At 47.9% G+C, this 18,028-nt stretch overlaps 2 protein-coding genes across 6 annotated transcripts; one reads left to right on the plus strand and one right to left on the minus strand.

The window, feature by feature from the left end:
* The first annotated feature begins 8,021 nt into the window (after positions 1–8,021).
* Positions 8,022–8,547, plus strand: LOC109741430 (uncharacterized). Its single transcript, XM_020300521.1, has 2 exons — positions 8,022–8,128; positions 8,220–8,547. The coding sequence occupies exons 1-2, from the start codon at positions 8,022–8,024 to the stop codon at positions 8,545–8,547; spliced, it is 435 nt and encodes a 144-aa protein (XP_020156110.1).
* Positions 8,548–12,205: 3,658 nt separating this feature from the next.
* LOC109741391 (hypersensitive-induced response protein-like protein 1) lies at positions 12,206–17,225 on the minus strand. Of its 5 annotated transcripts, XM_020300485.4 has the most exons (6): positions 17,154–17,225; positions 16,953–17,057; positions 13,845–14,064; positions 13,244–13,364; positions 12,904–13,092; positions 12,206–12,807 (listed from the first exon to the last, which is right to left on the minus strand). In XM_020300485.4, the coding sequence occupies exons 3-6, from the start codon at positions 14,031–14,033 to the stop codon at positions 12,443–12,445; spliced, it is 864 nt and encodes a 287-aa protein (XP_020156074.1). In that variant the 5' UTR covers positions 14,034–14,064; positions 16,953–17,057; positions 17,154–17,225; the 3' UTR covers positions 12,206–12,442. The 5 variants fall into 5 exon arrangements, with proteins under 5 accessions (XP_020156074.1, XP_020156066.1, XP_020156080.1 ...); XM_020300477.4 differs by lacking the exon at positions 17,154–17,225 and having other exon boundaries at positions 16,953–17,134; XM_020300491.4 differs by lacking the exon at positions 17,154–17,225 and having other exon boundaries at positions 16,841–17,034.
* Positions 17,226–18,028: the final 803 nt, after the last annotated feature.

Here is an 18,028-nt window from a genome sequence, read left to right on the forward strand (position 1 = left end):
AGGTAGTAGGCATCGAACCTGTTGGTGAAGTGGACGACGAGCCCTACCACTGGAGCGTTGGCGTGGGGACGCTGCTCCACGAGAGGTTGAACATGGGCGGCGAGCCCGCCGGGAGGTGGTGGAAGCCCGCACGGAAGAACCCCCGTGCAAGCTCAGTGCTACCCCTCCAGCATGAGAACGCCCACACGCGGAGCGATGCCTCGACGACGACGTTGGCGGGGTACCGCCGTTCCGGCACGATGGGCGGCTCTTGGAACGTCGGCCCGTTGTACTGCATCTTGAACGCTTCGCTGAGTGGAACGGCTTTGGCTTTGGGGGGGAAAAGAGAAGTGGGAGGCGCAGATGGATCTGTAGAAGAAGAGGCAATGAAGGGCAGTTTAAATAGCCGGGGAGACGAAGTGGGTACACGCGCAAACGGCGTAGATCGTGACTCAGTGCGTGCGTGAACCGAGCGATCATCAATGTGTGAACGTGAATCGATGCGAGCGTGCTTTGCGTGCTCTGCGTTGGTGGCTGCCTGCCTCCCCCTTCTGCGTGCTCTGCGTTGGCGGCTGCCTGCCTCCCACAACTGAATCGAGCGGCAGCCGTGCGGCGTGAACCGATGCCTCGACATATGGACGCGAGCGTGCGTGCACCTGCCCCTTCTGCCACCGGCACGTATGCCTGCGACGCGTGAAACGACGCTGCGGAGCGACTGAATCCACCGGCAACCATGCGGCACGGATCGATGCGTGCGTGTCGGCGTGCATGCATGCGTTTAGGTCTAGGTCACTAGATGCGTGCGTGGCGGTGTTCGCATGCATAGCAGGCTACATCGATGCCAAAGCCGGGCATGCATAGCAGGCTGCATCCATCGATAGCAGGCTTTTTTAATTTATTACCAACAAACTAACGGGCCCGTCCTATGAACACAAACACGGCCCAACCAGCAAAGCCACAGCCACAGTCAACAGAGTCCAACGTGGCCCCACAAGTCAGTTGACGGCCAAGACGGCAAACGTCTGTTATGAACATTTGTGAGAGTTTCAGCTAAGGGAGTGGGGAAAAGTGAGCAAAAGTTTGAAGCGTGGGGAAAACTGAGCACAACTAAGGAATTGGGGGCACAGATGGAATAAGCCCTTGTTTTTGTGCAGAAATATAAGTTCTCGGATTGGAACGAAACTTTGCGAGGAATTTTTATATGAATAAAGATAATTTCTAGAGCCAAGAACCACCAGAGGGAGCACCTGGGTGGGCACAACCCACCAGGGTGCCCCCCTCCAGGCGCGCCCAGGTGGGTTGTCCCCACCTGGTGGCCCCGCAGACCCTGAAACCGACGCTATAAAATCACATATTTCCATAAAAGATATCAGGGAGAAAGAAATATCACGTTTCATGAGACGGAGCCGCCGCCACCTCCTGTTCTTCCTCAGGAGGCCAGATCTGGAGTCTGTTTGGGGCTCCGGAGAGGGGGGTCTTTGATCTTCGTCATCACCAACCCTTCTCCATCGCCAATTCCATTATGCTCCCCACCGGGAGTGAGTAATTCCTTCGTAGGCTCGCTGGTCGGTGAGTAGTTGGATGAGATTCATCATGTAATCGAGTTAGTTTTGTAAGGGCTTGATCCCTAGTATCCATTATGTTCTGAGATTGATGTTTCTATGACTTTCCCATGCTTAATGCTTGTCACTTTGGGCTCGGGTGCCATAATTTCAGATCTGAACCGTTTATGTTATTACCATTATATCTATGTTCTAGATCCGATCTTGCAAGTTATAGTCACCTACTACGTGTTATGATCCAGCAACCCCGGAGTGACAATAGTCGGGACACTTCCCGGTGATGACCGTAGTTTGAGGAGTTCAGGTATTCATCGTGTGTTAATGCTTTGTTCCGGTTCTCTATTAAAAGGAGGCCTTAATATCCCTTAGTTTCCAATAGGACCCCGCTGCCACGGGAGGGTAGGACAAAAGATGCCATGCAAGTTCTTTCCATAAGCACGTATAACTATTTACGGAATACATGCCTACATTATATTTATGAACTAGAGCTAGTGTCGTATCGCCCTAGGTTATAATTGTCACATGATGAATATCATCCAACAAATCGCCGATCCAATGCCTACGATTTTCCTACATATTGATCTTGCTAAGTTACTACTGCTGCTGTTACTATTGTCACTGCTACAAAACTATTACTATCACTGTTACTGTTACTGTTGTTGCTACCACTACTATCAAAGCTATCATATTACTGTGCTACTGATCACTTTGCTACAGATAATTAATCTCCAGGTGTGATTGAATTGACAACTCAGCTGCTAATACTTGCAAATATTCTTTGGCTCCCCTTGTGTCGAATCTATAAATTTTGGTTGAATACTCTACCCTCGAAAACTGTTGCGATCCCCTATACTTGTGGGTTATCAACGATGGCTTCGATTTCCCCCTCCCGGAGGGAAGTATCCCCGGCAGAATCGCTCTGCCGAGAGCAAAAGTGCTCCTGCCCAAGTTCCGCCTCGAGACGGCTGCGCTCCACTACCCTCCTGGGCACGCCAGGGGGTAGGCGCACCCTGGTGCCTAGTGTTCACCTAGGTGGCCCCCTCTGGTATTTATTTTCTTCAATATGTTTTATATATTTCAAAATAAATCTCCATAAAATTTCAGCTCATTTGGAGATGTGCAGAATAGGTATCTCTGAAGTAGCTTTTTCAGGTCCAGAATTCCAGCTGCCGGTAATCTCCCTCTTTGTGTAAACCTTGCATATTATGAGAGAAAAGACATTAGAATTAGTCCACAAAGTGTTATACTGAATAAAAACGCTATAAATAACAGTATGAAATCATGATGCAAAATGGACGTATCATGGACGTCAAGCACGCCCTCGCGGTCTGGTTCCAGGCCGCAAAAGATGCCATCTCGGTGGCCTGGAAAGGAAGGGCGACAATGCTCTTCTAGTTAGCTGGCCCCATCATGCGCGCTAGGGTCCTGACAGTGTGCGAGCCGCTGGTCCTGAGGCCAGTCTCCTTCAACCTGCTGCCCTGGACCAGGTTCCGCTGTGCCACTACTGCGGTGTTGCGCTTTTGTGTTCATGTTTGTTTGCAGGGGGTGTCGTAGAGCGACTGGCATTGGGAGTCCGTCTCGTCCCTGTTCGGTGGGAGGTTCTGCTAAATGAGATCGACCACGCTTGTCAGCGTGAAGAGGAGACCGCCTGCTTTAATATTTGGGTGTGGTTGAACTAAAGGAAATATGCCCTAGAGGCAATAATAAAGTTGTTATTTTATATTTCCTTATATCATGATAAATGTTTATTATTCATGCTAGAATTGTATTAACCGGAAACTTGATACATGTGTGGATACATAGACAAAACACCGTGTCCCTAGTAAGCCTCTACTAGACTAGCTTGTTAATCAAAGATGGTTAAGTTTCCTAACCATAGACATGTGTTTTCATTTGATGAACGGGGTCACATCATTAGGAGAATAATGTGATTGACAAGACCCATCCATTAGCTTATCATGTTGATCGTTCAGTTTTATTGTTATTGCTTTCTTCATGTCAAATACATATTCCTCCGACTATGAGATTATGCAACTCCCGGATACCGGAGGAATACCTTGTGTGCTATCAAACGTCACAACGTAGCTGGGTGATTATAAAGATGCTCTACAGGTATCTCCGAAGCTGTTTGTTGGGTTGGCATAGATCGAGATTAGGATTTGTCACTCCGAGTATTGGAGAGGTATCTCTGGGCCCTCTCGGTAATGCACATCATAATAAGCCCTGCAAGCAATGTGACTAATGAGTTAGTTGTGGGATGATGCATTATGAAACGAGTAAAGAGACTTGCCTGTAACGAGATTTAACTAGGTATGAAGATACCAATGATCGAATCTCGGGCAAGTAACATGCCGATGACAAAGGGAATAACATATGTTGTCATTACGGTTTGACCTATAAAGACATTCGTAGAATATGTAGGAACCAATATGAGCATCCAGGTTCCGCTATTGGTTATTGACCGGAGAGGTGTCTCGGTCATGTCTACATAGTTCTCGAACCCGTAGGGTCCGCACGCTTAACGTTCGATGATGATTTTGTATTATATGAGTTATGTGATTTGGTGACCGAATGTTGGTAGGAGTCCCGGATGAGATCACGGACATGACGAGGAGTCTCGAAATGGTCGAGAGGTAAATATTCATATATAGATGATAGTATTCGGACACCGGAAGTGTTCTGGGGGTACCGGGTACGTATCGGGTCACCGGAAGGGGTTCCGGGCACCCCCCCCCCCCGGCAAAGATATGGGCCTTATTGGGCCAAGGGCGGAACAGACCAGCCCCTAAGGGGCTGGTGCACCCCCATATGGGCCGGCCTAAGTGGAGAAAGGAAAAGGGAAGGAGGAAAGGAAATAGAGGGAATAGGATTCCCCCTTCCTTTCCCCTCTCCCCTCTTTCCTTCCCCCCTCCGGAGATAAGGAAAAGGGGAGGCCGAATTGGAGGACGCCCCCAAGTAGGATTCCTCCTACTTGGGGCACCCCATGGCTATCCCCCTCCCCCTCCCACCTATATATATGTGGGGAGGGGGCGCCTAGAACACACAACAAACATTGTTAGCCGTGTGTGGCGCCCCCCTCGACAGTTTACGCCTCTGGTCATATTCATGTAGTGCTTAGGCGAAGCCCTGCGCGGATCACTTCATCATCACCGTCACCACGCCGCCGTGCTGACGGAACTCTCTCTTGACACTTTGCTGGATCAAGAGTTCGAGGGACGTCATCGAGCTGAACGTGTGCAGAACTCGGAGGTGTCGTACGTTCGGTACTTGATTGTCGGAACAAGAAGAAGTTCAACTAAATCAACCGCGTTGATAAATGCTTCCGCTTTGCGGTCTTCAAGGGTATGAAGATGCTCTCCCCCTCTGGTTGCTATGTATCTCCTAGATAGATTTTACGTGAGCGTAGGAAATTTTTGAAATTGCATGCTAGGTTTCCCAACATGAACGACGTTGACAGGCTTGCCACCAAGGGCACGCTCTACCTTGAGGAGCCAATGGAGATGCCTTCACCGGAGATGCACTTCTCAGAGTTGGGCATCTTTATTGAGCTCCCGCCCCGCTCCAGCCCTGTGAAGATGCTGGCGCACCCTATTCTGATCCACCTGGGCTTGGTCCACGACTACAACCCCTCGCCGACAAGCAGCGCTGACACCTACTCCAACTCCCACAATGGGATTAGTGGCATCCCGTTGAATAGCTTCACCCCCGAGATCACAAAATGGCGCTACACCTAGAACCTTGACTTCGAAGACGGCACCTTCCCACCGGCGAGACCACGTGGATCCGCGCACTCTCGCCTGCACTTCCCTGGAGATGGCGCTGATGGAGGTGGAGATGGTGGGCGCGACCATTTTGGTGGGAGCGCGCATGCTGGGCAGCGCACTAGATGGGATGTCCGGCGGGCGGACATTGGCGGGGACGGGCGCCCCTCGCCGGCGGCCGGCTACTTCTTTGGTGGACACGGGCGAGCGGTGGAGTCGGCTGCGTTCACGGACCATACTGGCAACAACGTGACCACCTGCATGCCTGACCTGGCTGGTGCACAGCAGGCCATGACGAGCGAAGGAGAGGTGCGTCCAGGCCAGGCAGCCAATTCTTCAGGCCATGCAAATTTCCTTTTGCATGAAAGCCTTGCTGTTTTGGGCCAAGGTGTTGCGTCGTCGAGTGCAAACATGGAGCCAGTTGAGCTATTGCATAGCAGTCTGATGGATCTGGGCGCACGTGGTACTGCCCTGACCACGCTATCGATCCCTGAAGAGGAAACACTCCTCCTGTCGAATGCCGAAGTCTCCCCTACGCCTTTTCTGTTGTTTGCTGGTCTCTCTAAGGAGGGTCGGGGACCAAGGTGGACCAGGACCAGCCTAACCTACTGCTTGGCGGCGACACTACTGATCTAGCCAAGCAGGCGCAAATCAGTCATGCACCTGCCAACATGGATCCTTTGGAGGATTGCTCAGTAGGCTCAATCTTTGGCCTTGATTGGTTGCCAGCGACTGGGCCTCCTGTTGAGCTGGCGCTGGTCACCACTCAGCTAGAGATGGACCTTGGTGCGGCTGGGCCTCAGCTCGGCGGGGAAGAGGGCGGTCCGTTCGTGGGTTGGGCAGGCCTGTTTGATATTATTGGCAGTGGTTCGATGGGATCGGAGATGATGGCCCCATTCGCCTCCATGTTCCTTTCCCCCATTGCCGCCCCTCTACTCCATTCCCCTCCTCCAGCGCCATCGTCTACCGCGACCATCCGGCCGCCACCATAATCTGCTTCGGACAACCCAACTTCCCTTATCCGCCACAGCGGGAGGCTGGCTGCAAAGCCATCAGCGGGGATGGCTACGATGGACAAGGTCAAGTTGGTGCTCTTGAAGAAGAACGACATCTCCATCGAGGATTCGGTGTCTAAGGAAAAAGGAATGAAGAGGTATGCGGAGATGTACAAGAAACCTCTCACTCCCATGTTCATGGGGGCTGTTTCGGCTCTGCTGGATGTTTCGGCTCTGACCCGCAAGGAGGGAGTGGGGAGCATGGAGGTGGCCAGATGATGATCTCTGATGGTTCATCCCCCTGATTGCTTTAGTTTCCCTATGTTAGTTGATTTCCCTTTGATTGGTGGGTGAGTTGGTCTGATTAGTGTCTTTGTACTTCCTCGAGTCCTCTGTCTGCTGCTGCCTATGTGTATCTGCTGTTAGTCAGGACGGGTTGATGTTTTGTGTTTCCCTGTCTGCTCCCTCTGTTCGTTGTTGTGGTTAGCTATATTGAAAGTGAGTTTGCTGATGCTGCGAGTGTGTCATTTCCAGTTGTCTCAGCCAGTCTGTTTGGTTTTTTGCACGCGAATTGTTTGTTTATGATCCAAATGTCTTAAACTAGAATGTAAGGGGGCTCAATAGCCCAGCCCAGAGACGGTCAGTTCACAATTTGATCAGTAGCTCTGCCTATAATCTAGTTTGTCTACAAGAGACCAAATTGGCGGTGGTGGACAAATTCATTGTAGCTGAGTGCCTGCACAGCAACTTCTCGGACAATTTTATTGCAAAGGAGGTAGTTGGTTCTCGTGGTGGTATTATAGTTGTTGTGGCGCAAGGGTTCTCCATCAACCTCAATCATTTGGCCTCGGGCACTCATTTCATCTCAGGCACGATTGTGGATTTAACCTCCAACTCCTCCAGGTCCTTGATGGTCATTTATGGCCCTTAACTGGACGCTGAAGAGATCTTATTCATGGATGAACTGAGGAGTTGCATACCTCCAGGTACTTGGTGATTTTAACTTGATTTGGCAAGCCTCTGAAAAGAGCAATGACAATGTCAACTTACGGATGATGGGACGTTTCAGAAAGATGAATGATGATTTAGAGCTCACGGAGATTGCTCTTTCGGGCAGGCTATTCACATGGTCGAACTAGAGGGAGAACACGGTACACACTAAAATTGATCGGGTACTTTGCACAAAAGATTGGGAGCTTCACTTCCCGCATTGCCATTTGGCCCCGCTGTCAACGAGCATCTCCGACCACTGCCTGATGATGCTTCAAAACCTCGAGATCAAGCATTTCCGTGGGTTCAGGTTTGAGGCTACTTGGTGCACATGCAAGGTTTCCCTCTTGTGGTGGCAAACGCCTGGGCAAAGCCGATCCTCTCCAATAATGCTGTCAAAGTTTGCATATCACGCTGTCTAGAGTGGCGAAGGCCCACAAGTGCTGGGCTAGGCAGCTAAGAGCATCTCTAGCAAACCCCTTAAAACCGCATGGCCCGTAAAATTTTGGTGACTATACTGGTTTGGCCCTTTTTGGGGCCAGACCAAAGCCTGTATAGTCGCCCCAGCCCATAAATCTTTTATAGTGGACCGAAAACCGCCCCCCTCGCGCAGTATAACTAAGGGTTCACGGCTGATACACGGGGTTGAACCCTATCCACGAGCCGCCGCAATCCTTCCTCTCCCCTCTCAATTTCTCACCGTCGATGACTCCAATCCGCCGCCCAACTCCACCATGTGGCGCGGGATGTGGTCCTCGGGCCGCGGCACCCGCGGTGGCGACGCCCCCGAGCAGAAGCAGTGCGCCGCCACCAACGCCGTGAGGAAACGGAGCGCCCGAAGGTACCTCAACCAAGGCTTTCAGCCGCCGCCGTCGCTCCTCCGCCGCGAGACGGAGGAGTACGATCGTTCTCCCATACGTCGCTCACGCCAGTGAAAAAAGAGCTGAAGGAGCTCCCGCCGCTCCGCGCTATGAAGAGGGAGCCAGAGCTGGAGCGGCGGGGCGGTGGCGTCGTTGGGCCGGAGGATTTCCTCCCCTTGCGGAGGCAGACGCCTTCGAGGTCGCCATCCTCGTGCGCAGTGCGCGGGAGGAGGGGGAGGCGGAGCAGCGTCGTCGACATGACTCCGACCTTTACAAAGTCCTCCTCGAGCAGGGGCTCACGAAGGCGAAGGAGTTCGACGACAGCTTGGCAGCATGGCACTGCGAAGCCAAGGCGCATGACGACATCTACATCGACCTCAGCTCCGACGATGAGGACTGAGCTCCTTCGCCGCTGCAGCATCGCCGCCGCACCCGAATGGCTCCGGTGAGCCAAGTTTTGGCACTAGGGTTTGGGTGGTCGTTGCTCCTCCAATCTAGTTAGTAAAAATTCGACTATGTATGACTTTTGTATGATGATCAAGTAACTATGAATGCTTTCTACTCGTAGTTTGATTTCTCTCGCGAAGTTTTGATTTCAAAATTTACAGGTTCATTTTAAAGATTTTGTTCTGTCGCAGCTATTTTCGGCCCATATCCGAGGCATGCCGCGAACTGGATTTGCACTTTTAAGGTCCACGATATAAGGGGTCTGCTCGGGATGCTCTAAGATTATACTGTGGGTTCAATGAGACTCTTGCAAATGAGTAATTTTCAGTTGTATATTGCTCAAGAGGAGAGAGAGCTTTCTGCTGATGAGAGAATTTTCAGATCTTCGCTAAAGAACAAGATTTTAGGCTTTCTACGCTGGATAGGATAAAATGGAGGCAAAGATCCAGAGTCACCAAAATCAAATATGGGGATGCCAATTCCAAATTTTCCACCTGCGTGCTAATGGCAGAAGTAGGAAAACTAAATTCTCTCCCTGTCAAATTCGGCTGGTGTCCCCCGCAAAAAAAAAAAAATTCGGCTGGTGTGGCCGTTGCTGACCATGCACCCAAGGAAAAGCTACTGTTTGATCACTTTAACAGAATGTTGGGTGCGTCAACCAATCGCCAAGTGTCTTTTAATTGGAGTTCCTTGGGGCTGCTTTCCCGAGATCTTTCACACCTGGACGTGATGGCCTCTATGGAGGAGCTGAGAACGACTGTCAATGATCTGCACAGTGAAAAGGCGCCCGGACCCGATGGCTTCATTGGTGGGTTCTACCTGACTTGCTGGGACACGGTGAAGAATGATCTACTAGCTGCAATGAATCAGATGTTATTGCTCAATTGAGACCACTGGTCATTGCTTAACAGTGCCCATATTATTCTAATCCACAAGAGTACCTTTGCTTCCTCGCCTTCGGATTACAGGCCTATAAATGTGATGCACAGCGTTCCTAAAATACTTGGAAAGTTGTTAGCCTGTCGCTTAGATGCGAAACTCTAAGAGAAGATTGATACAAGACAACTTTCCGTTTGTCTAGAATACAGTCAAGGATGCACATATGAAGAAGAAGCCTCTGTTATTCCCGACGCTAGATTTTGCAGAGGCCTTCGACTCCGTTCATTGGGATTATCTCCTTGAGGCCCTAACAGCTTTTGGTTTCAGATCCCGATGGTGCGATCCCATTGCCATCATCCTTGGCTCCTCATCTTCAAGGGTCTTTCTTAACGGCCTCCCGGGAAGAAAGATTTTTCACAGAAAAGGGCTTCGGCAGGGCAATCCTCATGCACCTATGTTGTTTATCCTTGCCCAGGAGCCATTACAGAGGCTGTTTTCGCTTGCCACTGATCACGGGCTTCTCTCACAAGTGTTTAACCATGCTGCCAAGATGAGAACTAGTCTCTATGCTGATGATGCTGCTCTCTTTCTCAACCCTGTGGCAAACGAGATTCAAACAGTGGTGGGCTTGCTGAATGTATTTGGGTTGGTTTCGGGACCGAATGTGAACCTGGACAAGTTTGTCGTTTACCCAATCAGATGTGATAACATAGTTGTGCATGACATCTTGGCTCCTTTTGGTGAGAGGCAGGGATCTTTCCCCTGTAAGTATCTGGGCCTCCTATTCGCAAAAAAAAAAAAGTATCTGGGCCTCCCTCTTTGCTTGAGGGGTCCACGAAAGATTGAATGGCAACCTTTTTTGGATATATTTGATGTGCGACTGAAACCGTGGAAAGGAAAGCTTATGTACAGAAAGGGGAGAATGGAGCTGGTCAACTCGGTCCTCATTGCTCTCACAACCTACCTATTTACCATCTTCCCTCCCCCTAAATGGCTGCTCAAGAAAATTGATCGCTACAGAAGAAGCTTCCTGTGGTGTGGGGAGGAGGAGGCCCCTGGGAGCAAGTTCCTCGTAAACTGGAATAAAGTTTGCTCCCCCAAGGTTTATGGAGGCTTAGGAATCAAGGACCTCGATCGATACAGCAGAGCCCTCAGGTTACATTGGCTGTGGTTGGAATGGGACGTGAAAACTAGACCATGGAAGGGGCTGACTGTGCCTTGCGATGCGATTGATCGGAAACCTTTTGCTACCTGTACCAAACTGGAACAGGGTAATGGAGAAAAAATCTCCTGGAGTGACAACTGGTTGCTGGACAGCTCACTAAAGCTTTTTGCCCCTGGTTTGTTCAAGCTAGCCTACAGAAAGAAGATATGTGTGAAGGAGGGGCTGCAAAATAATAGATGGATGAAAGGTCTACAGCGAATCACCACTGAGTTACAAGCTGAACAACTAATCACCATCTGGACTAAAACTGAGTTAATATCCCTCGGCCCGACCAAAGACAGGATCTCCTGGACTCTTACGGCCAACTCTGTTTACTCGGCCCGATCAGCCTACGTTGCTCAATTTTATGGTCTGATTGAAAAACCCCAGTTGCAAAGGGTCTGGGATGTCAAAGCAGAGGGCAAGATCAAATTCTTCCTTTGGTTAATTCTGCAAAACAGAGTTTGAACTGCCGACCGACTCGCCGTGCGTGGCTGTTCTCATGGTGACCTCTACTCCCTTTGTGACCAGGAGATCGAATCGATAAATCACCTTCTGCTAAAGTGCCCGTTTGCCAAGGAAGTTTGGTTCTCCTTCAACACCTCGCACCCTTTTGGCTCGGACATGGCCCTTCGCTGCACCACTATTACTGGTTGGTGGAGAAAGATTTCGAGAAATATCAAGAAGAAAGAAGCTCGTTTGATGATTACCATGGCGATGTACACGGTTTGGCATCTATGGAAGAAGAGAAACAGGAGGATTTTCAAGGGGGAAAAGGCGAATGTTGAAACTGTAGCGTCTTTGATCCGAGACGATCTGCACACTGTAGGTCCAATTCTATGCGAGTAGTCCCATGAATTCTTTCGGCATCTCTTTTCTTCTCTTTGTAACTGGACTTCTAGTACTCGTACAGTATTTCCCCCTTGCTTAAATGAAAAAAGGCAGAGCTCCTGCCGTTGCCAGTCAAAAAAGATATGATGCCTTGCCACCTATGCCTACAAGACCAAGACACGGCTACCATCTGCTCATCCAATGTGTCTACGCCAGGTACGTGTGGTGGGCATGTTTTTCTGAGTTCTTTCCAATGGTTGGCGTGCCCAGTACACTCAATAGGCTTCATGATTGGTGGATACATGTCCGGGGCCTATGCCCAACGGCCACTCAGCGAGATTTTGACTCTCTGTTCATGATCATCTGTTGGGAGATCGGGAAGTAAAGAAATGCTCGGGTGTTCTCCAATTTCCCCTAACAGGTTTATTGCTGATTTTAAGCTGTGCATGTGGTTCTTGGAAGAGGTGTTAGTATTGTGAGAGGGTAGCCTTTGTATCTATGGTGTGGTGTTGGCCCTAACAATCAGCTTGTGATTGTTCTGGCATCAATTGTAATCATATTCTCCTCTTCTATAAACATATGGTAAGCATAAGTGTAATCTCAAGAAAAGAAAAACATCTCTCGCAAATCAGTTAAGACATCTCAGAAGAAATTCCCCATGAAAAATATGTAACCACAGCACTATAAGGCAAAAGCATTAGATCAAGTTCATCACCAACATTTCATAACACACTTATATCATCCTGCATCCACACAAGGTTAAAGGTTTTGTTACTGCACATCAACCTAAGGCATGGCATGCCACGATCCACATATGGTTCCATATAGGTTCATAAATAATACGGCATGCATCATATTAGACAGTACTGTAGGCAATAGCTAGCAAACCACAAACCACCAGCAGCTTCAAAGTTCATGCCGGCGAAGCAAACTGCTAGTTGTCAGAGGCAGACTGGCCTTGAAGAAGACCGTCACGGATCTGCGTGGCGATGTCACGCACCGCACCAGGGCCATGGGGGATGAACACCGCCGAGGACTTGGAGGACGCGCCAATCTCTTTCATAGTATCAAAGTACTGGGTGATCAGCACCATGTCCATCACATCCTTTGCAGTGGTGCCAGGCACATTGACTGAGAAGCCCAGGACGCTGTCCCTCAGGCCATCCACAATGGCCTGGCGCTGGCGGGCGATACCGAGGCCAGACAGGTACTTGGCCTCTGCTTCACCCTCGGCACGCTTGATCTGGACAATCTTCTCAGCCTCCGCCTTCTCGTTTGCAGCCACCCTCATCCTTGCAGCTGCAAAAGGCACAAGTATCATGTCAGTAATACGATGGAGGCCAGATTTAAGTACAAGTGTCCAACTTTCATCATGCCAGGCCTTTAGCAAATAACCTGCATTGATCTCATTCATCGCCTGCTTGACATGCGCATCTGGCTCGATGTCGACAATGAGGGTCTGCACGATCTCAAAGCCATATGCCGACATAGCCTTTTCAAGTTCATCCTCCACAGCCTTTGCTATATCGTTCTTCTGCACGAAAGCATCATCCAGGTTGAGCTTTGGAACACTTGCCCTGATCACTGCAGATATTAATCAGTGCCCCAAATTAGTGGATACAGGAATAGTGGGATATGTTAAACAAATTACATTCAGCTGTATCAGTGATGATATGAATCTAGTAAGCTACTGAAACAACATATAGAAATCTTCACGTATACAAAGAAATCCTACCATCAAAGACATAGGCTTGAATCTGGGATCTTGTGTTGGTCAGTTTGTAGTATGCGTCACTTTCTTTGCCAGCCAGAGGTCGGTACTGAATCGATGCAACAACAGTGACAAACACATTGTCCTATAGAACTTCACATGTCAGCAACATCATGATAATTCTTAATAGCAGAAGAAAATACAGAACACAGTATCAATGGCAATGTGACCTTTTGGATACTTGATTAGGTCACTAAAGGATTAATAATTAGTAAGTATAGTTATACGAGAACGTTTCTTAATATCATGTGGCAGTCACTTTAGGATTATATGCAGATGGCAAACCAAAATACTAAAATTTAGAAGTTGCAGGGAGTAACTAACTACCAATATAATATTATATACTTTCAGTGCCGTTCATTTTACATAGAAGAAGTTAACAGGAAAAGCAAGTTTTCTTCAAACAGGGATTCATGTGATTTACAGCCCACAAAGACCTACTGTAAGATGCAATATTAAGCTTTGAAATTTCTGTTGGGACAAAAACGATGGCACCATTTTCTTTAGAAATAAAAGACATCTAAGCATCCATTTTGTAACTGGGTGTTAGGATAAAGTGATAAACCTTTGTCTTAGTTTCACAGCGCACATCCAGCTGCTGCAACCTGAGTGTGAGATGGCCAACTACACGTTTCCCAAAGATCCAAGGCAGGCAGTGGCATCCTGGCTCAAGCACACTGTCAAACTTCCCAAACTGCTCCCTGATGGCCACGGTGGACTGGTCAACTTGAACACAGCAGCACAGATTGCCCATACTGCAGGCTTCCGATCACTTCCGCTAGCACCTGCATATTTCATATATCATAAGACCAACAAAGTAATAAGAAAGATGTCTACAATGATGATATGCATAATACCATTAACTCTTTTTTCCAAAAGTAAATCACCAATAGCAACTACATGAAAATAAATGCTTCACACATTATTAAATCAACAAGTATGCGGAAAGTCAAACACCTTATAAACTCATTCAGAAGTTGCATGATGCTCATATCGACCAACAAAACAAACAGTTGTGCCTCTATAGACCTAGAGATATACCCAAAGAAATCTATTTACTCTAAATCCAGCTTTACTGATGCTTGATTTTCATTTTCTCGGTGAATAAAACTGAGATCTCCAACTTACTTTGAGCAAAATGATTTAACTCGTTTGTATAAAACTACAAGGCTGCAGAGATGAACGTACATAACTATAAGAGCTTTCTGTAGAACACCACAAGAACAGAACAGCAATAGAACTAACAATTCTTGAAAATAATACTAACAATCAATGGAAGAATGCAACAGAACATGCCTGGGTAGAAATTTAAATTGGCAAGGCAAAAGTGAAATGCTCCGCTGGTAAAAGGATAGGGCCAAATTAGAAACAGGGTGGACCTTTACAAGGAAGGCAGGCATCTGCAATGCGCCTTATAAGCAAGGGCGCACTACAGGTCGCTATATGTATCCACTTGGATGGAGACCAATGAAACCAATCAGCAAGCATATATGCATCCTAAGCAATTCACTAACCGCCCACTTGGGCATTCGAGCTAACTTAAGAACATATGAATCACTTTCAATGGCTTAGGCTATTTTTTAAAGGAGAAAACTGCGTACAGAACAGGTAGATTAGACAATGATAAGATGCTAAAGACTGCAACTGTGCTTCTTGCAAGCAATCATTATTGATTCCAATGGATTAATTGCAATTGGTGACAATTATATGGTCCCGCTCCCACCACACACAAAAAAATAGCAACAACTCGTTCATAAGCATTACAAGGCTTCAGAGCTGACTAGCATACATAATACAACAATTATAAGAGCTTTGGCTAGAACTCCGGAAAACAGGGCGGATCTTTACAAGGAAGGCAGGCATCTGCAATGTGCCTTATAAGCAAGGGTGCACTACAGGTCTACAGCCTGTTCAATTATCCCATTGTTATCTGTATCCACTTGGATGGAGACCAATGAGACCAATCAGCAAACGTATACGCATCCTAAGCAATTCAGTAATCGCCCACTTGGGCATTCGAGCTAACTTAAGAACATATGAATCACTTTCAGTGGCTTAGGCTATTTGTAAAGGAGACAACTGCGTACAGAACAGGTAGATTAGACAATGATAAGATGCTAAAGACTGCAACTGTGCTTCTTGCAATCATTATTGATTCCAATGGATTAATTACAATTGGTGACAATTATATGGTCCTACTCCCACCACACACAAAAAATAGCAACTACTCGTTCATAAGCATTACAAGGCTTCAGAGCTGACTAGCATACATAATACAACAATTGTAAGAGCTTTGGCTAGAACTCCGAAAAACAAGAAAGCCAAAAGAACTATGTACTCCCTCCATTCCAAAATAGATGACCCAACTTTGTACTAACTTTGAGTTAGTACAAAGTTGGGTCATCTATTTTGGAACGGAGGGAGACAATTAACCCCATCATATAGAACATATCGAATCTTAAAGTAATTCTCGATAACTTGTTTACTGCAAAGCAGACAATAGAAGTATGCAAGTATGCAAGACAAGAAAGAATGCTTGGCTCGTACCAGGATAGGTTCAAATGACAAGGTGGGGTGATTAATGAGGCAGGAAAGAGGTATATATAAGCAAGACGTGCTACAGCCGGCATCATGCTGAATTATCCCGTTGTACAGACATAAACCAGAACCAATCAGGGAGTGCCTACATGAGCCTAAGCATTGACTAATACCCCACTTGCATGTTTGAGTATTAAACACTTTCAGGGATGTATAATGGTTATAAGGTCTTTGCAACCTGATCCTCTAAAAAAATAAGGTCTTTGCAAATCAGCAGACAATAGCGTACAGGAACAGTTAGTATGACATTGACAAGATAGTAAAGACTGCAACAGTGTTTCTTGCTATCATTATAATTTGATTTGACAGGCAATGGGCAGAAAATTCTATGATCCTACTCATACCACACAAAAAGTTGAGCAATTTCGGCAGCAAGCACCCATGAAAAAGTAGTTAATTTGATTATCCAAGGAGAAAACTAGGGAAAAGACACCCCTGTAGGATTTGGTGCTACACTCCAACGAGGGAAAAGATATCTGAGAGCAACTAGCACAAGCACCAACAGTTCTCGTCCAAACGACTAAACTGCAGTAACTTCCAATTCTTTTTAGTTTTATAATTACGAGGAAATTGCAGTGGATAGAGATCGAGGACGACCAGACTTAGGAGTCGTCGCACCAGACATCAAGAAAGAGACAGCGTTGTGGAGAAAAACAGGGTGAAATCCATCCTCGACATTAGGGTTTTTAAGAACGAAACTAAAAAAAAGACAGAGAGAGTAAAGGCAACGGAACAAGAAGAAAGAATCAAAGGGGAAATTGCGCGAGAGGTGGTGCGGGTTGAGGACCTCGATGACGCGCAAAGACTCGGCGCTAGACTAGAGACTACATCAAACGAAGAAGCAGAGTAAGGCAGAAGCAGAGAGGGAAAACAAGAACACAGAACGGAAAACGAAAAACAAAACACACAAAAACAGAGGGGAAGATCGATGTGCTCTGGGCGTCAAGATAGCGCCCTCCCTACCAAAAAGCAGAGCAGGATCCGGGAGCAGAGGAGCCACAACGAAGAAATGCCCGGATCTCACACGATTAATGAGGAAGAAAGAGGGGGAAATGAGGGTTTTTGGGTTCTTTACCTCCGTCCGGGGGTTGGAGAAGAGTGGGGAAAGGGGGGAGCGGTGCGGTGAAGTGGCAGTGAGTCTGTCTGTGTGCCCACCCTTCCTTCCTACCGCGGCGCGGCCCTAAATAGTCGGCATTGTAGATGAGGATCAGCGGAAGAAGCCAAGACCCCTACTGCGAAAATCATTGCGATTAGCGCCGGAGAGTACTGCCAGTACCGGATTCGGTTCGCTGCCAGCCGGCGGGCGGAGCGAAAGCAGGAGCAAACCGGCTGCAGATAAGAACGTGGAGGGTCAGTCTTTTTCTCCGTCCTTTCTTTCTTTCTTTCTGCTTTCTTGACCCTGCACTTTGGGCCCACACGACCATATTCCTCTCCAAGCTTGAATGACTGGTGGGTGATCCGAGATACCTGCCAACCAGCCCATGGTTTCCGATGCTCGTTTGTGGTGTTGGTCCCTTTCGCTGCTCGTCATGGTTCTGGTAAGCAACACGCCATTTTATCATCTAAACTAGCTCTATAATTCTATATTTTGTTTAGAGGAATCGGCAATGGCAAAAACAAAATCAGAATCATCTAAACAAAGATTGCTTTTTCTTGCCATGGCCAAAAAATGGTACCGCATTTCTCGATAAAAAGAATGGTACGCTGGATTTTGGTCACTGTACAAACATTCCCTCGTAGCTGAAATTTCAACAACAAACAAAACTTAGTGCGGAGAGCACCCATCATGCAACATCCAACCCGACGCTCATATGGAAGGACACGCCCGTTTCCCCGCAAAAAGAAAAAGGAAGGACACGCCCGTTGTGTGGTCGACATCTCCTGGCAGGCTGGCTTGGCAGTGTATCATCCTCCGTGTTCAACATTAATTGCTTGGCAGCGTGATGCATTTTCGTGGAAAGAGAGGACCACACGCAGGAGCAAAACCCTAGGCGCCGCCTCATCTACTCCTCCTCTCGCCGCTGTCAGGGCGCGTCACCGGGCAAAGCACGTGCGGCAGGCGGTGGGGAAGTCTTGATTGTGGACGACCTATTTGTGTAGGAGTTGGAGGGCTGGAGGCGAAGGAGATGTGTGCTTGAGGGGCAGTCTTCG

This window comes from Aegilops tauschii, chromosome 5, assembly GCF_002575655.3.
Source record: "Aegilops tauschii subsp. strangulata cultivar AL8/78 chromosome 5, Aet v6.0, whole genome shotgun sequence".
NCBI classification, from domain to species: domain Eukaryota; kingdom Viridiplantae; phylum Streptophyta; class Magnoliopsida; order Poales; family Poaceae; genus Aegilops; species Aegilops tauschii.

Coding starts and splice junctions, on each gene's coding strand:
- LOC109741391 (XM_020300485.4), bottom strand. CDS start 14,033: ATGGGCAATCTGTGCTGCTGTGTTCAAGTTGACCAGTCCACCGTGGCC. Junction 13,093..13,243: donor TCAAGCCTATGTCTTTGATG/GTAGGATTTCTT, acceptor TAATATCTGCAG/TGATCAGGGCAAGTGTTCCA. Junction 12,808..12,903: donor GATGAATGAGATCAATGCAG/GTTATTTGCTAA, acceptor TGCCTTTTGCAG/CTGCAAGGATGAGGGTGGCT.
- LOC109741430 (XM_020300521.1), top strand. CDS start 8,022: ATGTGGCGCGGGATGTGGTCCTCGGGCCGCGGCACCCGCGGTGGCGAC. Junction 8,129..8,219: donor AGGAAACGGAGCGCCCGAAG/GTACCTCAACCA, acceptor CGCTCACGCCAG/TGAAAAAAGAGCTGAAGGAG.